Source organism: Theobroma cacao, chromosome 2, assembly GCF_053813885.1.
Source record: "Theobroma cacao isolate CCN51 chromosome 2, ASM5381388v1, whole genome shotgun sequence".
Classification (NCBI taxonomy): domain Eukaryota; kingdom Viridiplantae; phylum Streptophyta; class Magnoliopsida; order Malvales; family Malvaceae; genus Theobroma; species Theobroma cacao.
In genome coordinates, this window is record NC_142640.1 from 44,788,666 (window position 1) to 44,798,900 (window position 10,235).

Genomic DNA, 10,235 nt, shown 5'->3' on the forward strand with positions numbered 1-10,235 from the left:
GTTAATACAATTTTCATAGGGTGGCGGTTCTGGTCATGAAGCTCTCATGCTTTGGTGGAAGGAAGGCATGATTCAAAACCAAGTTTTGAGTAGAATTGACCAACCAAGATAATTAGCCGACAAAGTTGAAGGGTTAAAACTGTGGGGAGGTATCATGATCTAATATAAGCATTTGATATTAGGGTTAAACCTACCACGCTTTTAGCATACATAGACCACGATGCGAGAGGTGTGTCTACCAAGTTCGCGCACATTAGTGTGTTTTGTTTCTTCTGGCAAAATCATTTGAAAGTGACCTTGGTGAACTTTTTGCCACAAGTCATTATGGTGATGCCAACGAACCCCACCCCTTCTTTCAAACACTTACAACTGAACCTTTTTTGGATACCCATTGGTAATTGCTCAAATGCTCCTGCCTTAGCAATCCAGCTCGTGGTTGCTACCTACGTACCGCAATCAGAAGGTATTCGCTAACCAGACATTGTTCACTTGAGCTAGCTAGCAGTTTTTGACTTAATTAGGATGCTTAATTGTAGCTTCAACCTTTGTTGAATATTGGCTAAAGGCGGCACAAATTCATCTTCATTCGCAGCTAATAACAGGATTTTGACTCGTATAATTTCCACAATTTAAACTACCTTTTTAGCTATATATTGACCTTGGAGCCTTAAAGTCTCATCATGTATGTGTTGGTTTAATTTTGTAATAATAGATATGTCTAATTACATGTTGATTTGTTTGGCTATTTCATTGATTTCTTATAACAAGATGTAATAATTTACTTGTAAGTTGTAACTTAAAAGAAAAACCAATCTTTTACTTTTTTTTTTTTTAATTTTCATAACTTAAACCAATTTAATTTCTCTTTTCTTAGATCTTCCTCCCGTTCTTTTTCTTTGCTTTTTCAGGACAAACAACCACAAGAAAAAATTGCGGATTTCCAACAACTTTTGCGGTTGGAAAGAAAAAAGAGATATATAGTATAGGGGCAGGCAATAATAATTAAAGATTGATCGATAAAATAAAGACAAAGCAAAAGCAAAGTAAAATCCCTATATAGATTAGATACCAACATATTGTATCTATCCCTTACATTTTTTTTGTGTAGACTAATATGAACATTCCCTAAAATCATTTCCTTTTAAAAACTCTTAAAGTGGGTCATTAAGCCTGACTAACAAGCCGCCGAAGATGGCCTTGATTGGAGGGCCGATGTCCCAACTTTAGACGACAATGTGGTGGCAGTGGCGGTGGCGGCGGTCATTTTGGTGGGGCCCTTGTCAAGGGCAGTGGTGGTGACTCGCTCGCACCGAGGGCACATTGTAAGGGTTGATGCTGGGAGAGGCTCACAGCTGTGAGGCGAAATCACGGTTGGTGGCCCTACTTTCATGGCCCTTAGCTCCTCCACCTCTCTTTGCAGCCTCCTGTTCTGTTCAGTCAGTGATCCAAACCATCTTTTCAGGTACTCACACTCCATCTCTGTCTGCTTCAACTTGCTCCTATACCATGTTATTGTTTATTTGATCAACATAAAATATATACATATAATATCCGAATCTAAGTTGTATCAAAACTAAACTAAACTCTTATCTGGCTCTTTGTTTTATGATACGGTTTTTTCCTTTAGCTATGCACGATGTACAAATGAGAAACTCATACCACAGAATTTTAAAACTTTCCCAATCCGGTACGATATGCCTTTGCACAAAAGAATTGGTACTAATTTCAGCACGATCAGGGAAGCCTTGCTATAACTTTTTCTTTTTGTTCTTATTCCCTTTTTCAAGTCATTGTTTGATTCCAAGGGGATGACTCAAAGAAATTTCATGCTTACAGAAACATGATAAACACTGACGTGCAAGGTCTTTACACTTTCATGTGGCGTGACCAACCTCGCTTAAGAACTTGAGAACAGATATTGCATTTAAGTATCAAATTCATAAAGCTCTTTCTTAAATAAGTGAAATCTTTCTGTAATTATCTTTTCCTCCCTCGTCCCTTTCCTTTCCCTAAACTGGTTAATGAAGAGTAATAAATTCAAACTTGGATTTTATTCATATCTAAACATGAGTGCATTTATTATCATATTAAATGCTAACCATTACATACTAGCTAGCCAATGATCTATAACCCAAAGAAACAGCAATTTCTATTACAGTCATAATGCTTTAATCTGTTCTCACTGCTCATGCATTGATAAAAAAGAAAACAAGAACATGATTACAATTGTAAAAAATTAGTTTAGGTGTGTCCTTCCCCTTTATTGATTTCATTCAATAATGTAATACACGAATGTAATAATTCATAAATGCATGGCTAAGTCCAAAGAATGATGGGTCAAAGCAGCACTTTATTATAGAGGGTGATGATCTGACTAGCACACGAGGCCAGAAACAGACATGCAATCTCAATTGCTGCTATCATTGTTATATTGATGTTGTTAGACAAACCATCATTATTTTGATCCTCCAACCTCAGCTCATGAAATAGAACCACATCATTAATTCTTCATAAATCTGTTCAGCTACTTGTCGGTCATGTGTCCGTTTTCTGCAACCTGTTATAGGTTTTGTTTATTGTTCGTGACTGTTTTTCTGTCTATGAAATATTAAGAAAAGGATTTAATAAAGTGTTCTATCTCTCCATATATCCTTCCTTGATATTCATCTAAAATCCGCGCTAAGTTTAATAATGAGAAAATTATTTCGAGAGTCTGAGAGGAAAATTATAAACTCTCTCTTTAATTGACATTAATGCACATAGTATTATATCATATGGCACTGCAACTTGATGTGGCAGCATATATATCAAATCCTATGAAGTATTCTCTGAATGATAAGTTCTACAAGAAAAGCATGCCCGTAAAGCTAACAAATGGCAAGATATTTTTCCTATATTATTAGGTCCTGCATACACGACCAAAAAGAATAGGTAGGAAAAAAAGGAAAAAAACGAAGTAGTTTCCCTCTAGCCTGTTATTCCTTGTTCTTAAGGTGCCTCAAGGCCCTGAACAACTGGTTTGATAGAATTTTACAGTGCAAAACGTGGTATTTGACTTGCTTTTACTCTAAAATATAAATTATGAATGATAGTGATATATCAACGTCCGAAGGCAACCGTTTTGTCCGGGAAATGACTAGAGAAGCCCATAAAAATGAATCAAGTTATGGTAGCATCATAAAATATTATATCCATGTAACTAAAACATAGAAAGTAATTTGTTTTTTAAAAAAATCTATTGTTTCACTTTCTACTTTACATTATTAGTGTACGAAAAATATACGGGTAGAATCTGATTCAGATTATACACTTTGTGATATTCTGTCAACGTTTCGATATTACTCTAAGCTACTTTTAATCCCAACAACCAACAAAATAATAAGGACCCAGAAAAATGAAAAGAAAAAATCTATGGAGAAAACTGGGAATTCTTTTAAATGAATATATATATATATATATATATATATATATATATGTATATGTATAGATAGGGTAGGGTAGAGTAAGTAGTACCTGGCCCTACGGTTCTGGAACCAAACTTCAACCTGCCTTGGCCTCAGCTTCAGCTGCATAGCCAATGCTTCTTTCTGCTTCTGCAAGCACAAAACTCCAAAAGGCATTAAATAAAGAGATCATCTGATAAATTTATTGGCTATTTTATGTCCAAAAAAAAAATGTTGGTGTTTGGTGTTAGTTAATTGCATAGGTAGTAGTGGATGGGGGTTTTGAATTACATACAGGGTTTAGGGTATGGTTTTGTCTGAAACTTTCTTCAAGAAGGCGAGACTGTTCTTTTGTAAGACGAAGTTTTTTGCGAGGAGGGGCTCCATTGCAGCTTTCTTCTTCATCCTCCATGCTTGCTGTGATCCATTCATCTTCTGCTCCTCCCGATGGTACTTGGTTTATATCTAAATCTCTCACCGTACAACCCCCTTGATCACCTTCGGTGTAGTATTTTCATTCACAAAAACAGAAACAAAGAAAAATATATCAAATTTGAATCGAAATCAATCAATATTCGTCAAACATGAGGATGATCATATGAAAAGGAAAACGAAAAGCAAAAAAAAGAAGACCCTTTTGGAAACCATGCATGGAATCGGGGTATAGAAGATCAAAGGCTGAAACTTCTAAAACATGGGATTTCAAAAAGAAAAAAAAAAAGGTTTGATATATATCTTATTTAAATTAAGAAGCAATAAAGAAGAAAAAGGGTAGGACAAAAAAAAGTGAAGAGAAAGAGAAGGAAAGGGATGTTTCTGTTGCTTACCAGAAGAAGGAAGAGAAGGGGAAGAAGAGAAGCCGGGAACAGATATTGTCAACTCCAAGTTAGAAGAGCCGGTGGGTAAAACCGCCATGTAAGTTGCAGAAGCAGAAAGAAGAGAAAGATAACGATTGATTTTAAGGAGAGAAAAGGTAAAGTTTTACAAAAGATAAATAAAAAAAGAGAGGAAACAAAAGGAGACAAATGAGAGACACGGAGGAATATGATATGAAATGAAACGAAGGAAGGAAGGAGAAAAAAGAGGTGTGGGGGTGTGATGGATTTTAAGGTCAAAGTAATTAATAGATATAATAAATAAATAAATAATTTTTAATTAGGAAAAAACAGAAGCAAGGAAGCAAAATAAGAATTGAAGATCTTGAGAGGAAGTGCTAAATAGCTAGGGTTTTTGACTGTGGTCATCAAGTCAAAGGGTCTGACCCATCTGATCTGGGACACGTGTCAGAAGATTGAAAAATCTTGGTGGTGTAGGAGAATAACCGGCAGGTTTTCTGTTTATAAGTGGTGAGTCTGATTGTCGGTTCAAAGGTCAGCTGATGAAATGATTGGGAGCTTGGGCTCGGGGAGGCTTTGGGCAGCGCAGGGCAGGCAACCATCCCATTCCCATACATACCTACAGCTACTGTATTAATAGCGCCCTTTTTCATTTTTCTCCTTTCTTTAATGCGTGACCCTTGACCTTGAGGCTTCGGCTTCAAGTTCAAGGGCAGGGGGGGTTTTTACATCCTACAGCTCAATCACATTGCTTGTGATGGTGCTTGGGGCATCTGGGTCGTTCACTTTTCTGACTTTTGGTGGAGAAATAATGTGAATGGTGTCAGAGTGGTGGGGTTGCATGGGGAAAATGTTGGGTTAGGATATACTAGGTATTACCATTATTATGAGAGAGTTAAAAGCACAGAAAAAGCGTCCATGAATAGTTATTGCGTGGGGATGCTGAGGAATTTAATGCTGTTTTACCTGTTGACGGGTACACAGGAATTGTAACGCCCCCCATCTCACATTAATGCAAAGGGATGGAAGTCATAATTCAGGGATGTGGAGTTTGGACAATGGACATTTAATGGAGGAAGAAGGCTATGCCTGTCTTCAACCTTTTTTCTTTATGTTTTTGGGATCCCACTCTTCTTTTATTTAACCTTTTGGACCATATTTAAGGCTACAACAATATCTCGTCGTTTATTTCTCTCCACCTTACAATTTATTTGCCAAAGTTTGATGCATAACAATAATAATAAACAAGGAAAATTTAACGTATCCCTTTTTTTTTCTTTTTTCTAAAAAATATACTAATTTATTATTAACTTTATTCTAATTCAAACATATGTTCTAATGATAGCGTCGCATTAAACCTATAACAATTTCACGGTAAGAGACTTCAATTAGTATTTTGATGCTCCTATTCAACGTATTTATAAAATTTAATGACGACTTGCATGTGTAAAGTCTGAATAGGTGTTTCCCACCATTTTAATTAAAACAAGTAAAGGAGGTTTTGTTAGCGATAAAAATTAATCTTATGGTTTGACTTACGAATATTGAAAGGAAATTTTGGTCCACAAGAAATGGGGATGAACCTTGATGTGGCCAAATTTGACCCGAACTCCCACCGCCAATCACAAGTCAAGATTGAGTCCATTGCACATTCCAGGGGTTGGTTTTCGGTTGGGACCTTGACTGCCACGTTTGTATGCATATCGCCAAGCGGCAGTTTCCTTCAGTTTTCACCCCCATTTCCATTGCTATTAGTTATAATCCCACACAAAGGAAAACCTTTGTTTAAATCAAGGGTCAAAGAAAGGCAACAAGGACACCCCCCCTTCTGACTCAAACCCCTACACTGTTTTTCTTTTCTTCTAATTATACTATAAATTCTTCGATAATTAATGTCACATAATGTTTAAATATTTTAATTTATAGATTCCAATACGAGGTCAAGTGGTAAGAATATGGGGTTGGAGAATTATTTATATGTCAATAAATCAGGCATTTAATAATTTGGGCAGGAACATTTATTTCCAATTAAACTAATTACTCATCATGACTTTTTGAACATCCCTACTTAGAACAACTTGATGCAAAATCTCCTGAAAAACTCCATAAGATTAATGCAAAATAACAACTTTATAAATATATATTTATATATTTATATATGTCAGTGCTTTCCGGGTGATTTACAGAGCCATGCTGACTCTTTCTTTCCAACTGCCACTGATTTACACAGCTCAAAACTTTTGAAAAATATCACATATGCAGGCATAGTTATTCCTAACCACCCCTTGTTTCCCCTATCAGAAAACTGTACAAAAATCCTGATTTTGCATTGATAGCTTTTGCAGAATCTGGTAACCTGTTTTTTTTTTTTTTTTTTTTATAATTGAGGGAGGGGATTCAAATTTTACTTTTTAAGTAGGGGATAATACATCAACCAATGAGTCAAATACTCGGATACAGATGGTAACCTATATTATTTGTATTTCTTTTCTGATATACAAAACAAAAATTGGAAGAAATTAGATATTTTAATTTAAAATTTTTTTTTTTGGATGAAAGGTGTGATCAGCACTATATATTGCACTAAACTGTATATACTTATTTTCTTGTACACAGCCAACAAAAAGCTTCAGTTTCTCATTTGTTATCCAATGTAAGAATAAAATTTCATGGAATGGTTAAGTATTTAGCCGAAGATTTATGTCTCATTTAGTTAATATTTTTTATTTAAAAAATTTATTATAAAGCAAAAGCAAAAGGTAAAATGCAAGATCATAAATTAGAAGTTTATGAGTTAGGTTTGGGCTTAGCCTCAATCAAATTTAAACTTGGCCCAATGCAGGTATTTACATAATATTTTATTATATTAAAATATTTTAAATGATTTTATATTAACCATTTAATACATTTAATATATTTTAAGTCAAAATTAAATAAAAATATATATTATTCATCAATAAATAATCTTTGAATCGATCTAATCAAGTTAGGACCTTAAATAATATATATTTATGTCTCAACTTAATCTAAGTTGTACTACACTTAGATGAGCAGCTTAGCTCTTGGACACCTTTTAATTATAATCTTATAACAATTATCATATGATTAAGTCATATAAGAGTAGATCATATATATGTTTTGTTACATAAAAAAACATAACTTTTTAAAAATAATAATGTTTGTTTTTGTATAATTCCGAATCAAAACTAGCAGCCAAATTAAGGAGGTAAAAGGTTAAAAGATGTGCATCGTAGAAGCTTTTTCCCACTTTTTGGGCCATAGCTAAGGTAGTATTGAATCCCTTATGACATGCAAACTCATAAATAATGCACCCACCACGAATGTGATGGAAAGCATAGTGCCATTGATGAAGTTCCAATGATGCAGGCAAACATTTGGCTTGACAACAACACCACCACCCAGCCCCTTGCCTGGGTTTACATACCCCTGGCCTCTCTGTATATATCTCATGCCTAAGTTAACTATCTTTCCTTTTCTTTTCTGTTTTTTGAATAAAGGAAACTCCGATTATATGTATAATGGACTTGTTTAGAGTATTCACTAAGTTGAGTCTAATTAACCCTAAGATATGGTCTAAGGTCTATTTTTGGTCAAAATGAGGGAATTGTAGCTGAATACCTCGTAACAGTTGGTTATGCCCCAATAATTGGTTTGAATTCTGAAGAAACAGAGTCTGCACTTTTTCATTGGAATATTAACTTATACCAGCACGATTTATGTGGTGGAAAACCTTTTGTTGAATGTCATGTCCTTGCATGCCCTCTTAAAAAGACTAGTGTAGGCAGGTAAATGTTTGATGAGTACAATGCCGACACTTTGGTCACTAAAGTAAAAAAAAAAAAAAAGTCAATCCATTCTTTCATTATGCTTTGAACTTGTCTCGTACATGAAACAAAATCCACAGTGAATTTAATGTATGCAAAGCTTTTGTTTCTACTGAATGAACAATGATTATCATTATTATATATATTTTAATAATTGATCAAAATATTGGACCAATTAGAAAAAGAAAAAAAACATCTAGCCTTCTTTTTTCTATATTTGCCCTCTTGAAAAATTGAAAGGTGAAATCTTATTTTGAATTACTTTATAACCTCTGATCAGCATCTTTTTCCCAATTAAAAGTTGGTACAAAAAAATTGAACACTTATAGTGGGAATAATTGTAACTATTTGACAAATTACCAATATAAGAATGATAGTGGGTAGAGGGAGTTGTGGGCTTGAGGTTTGAACCCCTTAGCATTAACATCGTACCAATTAATAAACTTTGATTGATTAAACACAAAAACAGGAGATGAGCAAAGGACATCCCTATCAATCACGGGTGATGCTTGGTTCAATTGACGGAGGGGGATAGGCATTCATTCCATCAAAACATAAATAAACAGAAAAAAAGCACTTGATATTTGTATTCACCATATGGAAGTGGGGGAGTGTGACAATGACAATCATAGCATATAGTACTATGCATACTAGCTAGCTAATCGATTATTTTATAAAGCAAATGATGCATTGATTTTGAACCTGGTTTGCTTTTCTGTAAAGTGTTGTTTAATACTCCCAGGCAAAAAGCAAAGGGCAAACACAGCAAGCCCACCCTTTTTTTTGGGTTTTTCTACCCAGTGTGCCGTAAAATGTCATGCACGCCCGGACTCAACTTTTCCACGGGGAGGGGGCATGGGGAGGGATGGGAATGGGATGCTACTGATAAGGAGAAAGGAGATCCTTGGAGCGGAAGAGTTGAGCAAATGTATGGCAAAAGCGTGGGCTGTGGGAGTCGAGGGTCCAGGCTGGGGCCCACGACGGATGATGATTAGGTTTAGGGACAACACATGGAACATGGGAACCTAGTGGGTCCCAGCCTTGATGATTGGGTAGGGAACCAAGTGTGGGCTCCACTTGTCTGCTTGTCCTCACCCTCCCGGGGATCCCTCATTGGCTCGTCATCCACATCCCATGTTTTGTAATCTCAGTGGATAACATGTGGGACCCCTCTTCACTGCCTCCCGGCCGAATAACTGTTTCAATGGCCACATGTGTGAGGATTATCATTGCGGTGAAAACCAGTACAAACAAGAAAGCAATTTACGTTACTTTTTAATTTATTTTTAGAGTCAGGGACCCCGAAACTTCTGAAATTAATTATGCTTTGATTGAGAGGCATTATTGCTATAGTCAAAGGGGTTTGTCGTTTGTGTACCACAACCAAGATGAAGTGAGGGGAGGGCACACTGTGATGTAACACAAGCCGTGTTATAACAACATATGAATGAATGGATGAATTATATAGGATATTGTTCCAACAAACAATCCACACATGCATGTTTTCAGCTCAAAGACAACCAAAAATAATCTGAATTCATGTTTGGTACATGTCATCCTAATATCTTATCACCCTTTTTATTCATATTATTAGGGTTTTGGGTTTACAGGTTTTGGGTCAAGCTGAAAGGCAACTCATTTCCTTTATATGATTGTGATTAGTGGTAAGAATGTAGACTAGATTTCCTCTTTTGATACTGAAATACATTTCATGATTTTTTTAAATTTTTTTGACATTAAAAATTATAGAAATATAATATTATAAAAAATTAATAAATTAATTTTCACGAAAACCAACTAAGAACTAACAACTCGAAAACAATAATACAATTCTAGAATAGAACAATATCATTTGACACTTTCTAAAAACAATGTATATAGTATGGGATGTGAATAACAAAAGACTAGTTCCTTTTCTTTGACTTGTTCCATGTGAATCCAAGGTGCTTCTTCTTCTTTTCTGTTTTATTTTTTAAATACAGTGAAACAGAGCCAACGATGTTGTAATGTATTCACAAAGTTTAAAGTTTTAAGGTTGAGCTTCAGATATACAGTAATGGGGACTGGAAAGGAAGGAAAAAGTATAAAATAAAATAAACAAGAATAGAAAA

The 10,235-nt window shown here is 35.1% G+C and overlaps 1 protein-coding gene across 1 annotated transcript; it reads right to left on the reverse strand.

Annotated features, from left to right (window-relative positions):
* Positions 1–985: 985 nt before the first annotated feature.
* Positions 986–4,514, reverse strand: HB17 (homeobox-leucine zipper protein 17). The gene is made up of 4 exons (XM_007045070.3): positions 4,271–4,514; positions 3,739–3,941; positions 3,514–3,593; positions 986–1,499 (listed from the first exon to the last, which is right to left on the reverse strand). The coding sequence occupies exons 1-4, from the start codon at positions 4,356–4,358 to the stop codon at positions 1,175–1,177; spliced, it is 696 nt and encodes a 231-aa protein (XP_007045132.1). The 5' UTR covers positions 4,359–4,514; the 3' UTR covers positions 986–1,174.
* Positions 4,515–10,235: the final 5,721 nt, after the last annotated feature.

Excerpts from the sequence above, each read along its gene's own strand:
- HB17 (XM_007045070.3), bottom strand. The coding sequence starts at position 4,358 with ATGGCGGTTTTACCCACCGGCTCTTCTAACTTGGAGTTGACAATATCT. Across the intron at positions 3,594-3,738 it reads AAAACCATACCCTAAACCCT|AAGCAGAAAGAAGCATTGGC; the intron begins GTATGTAATTCA and ends TTGTGCTTGCAG. Across the intron at positions 1,500-3,513 it reads TTCCAGAACCGTAGGGCCAG|GAGCAAGTTGAAGCAGACAG; the intron begins GTACTACTTACT and ends AACATGGTATAG.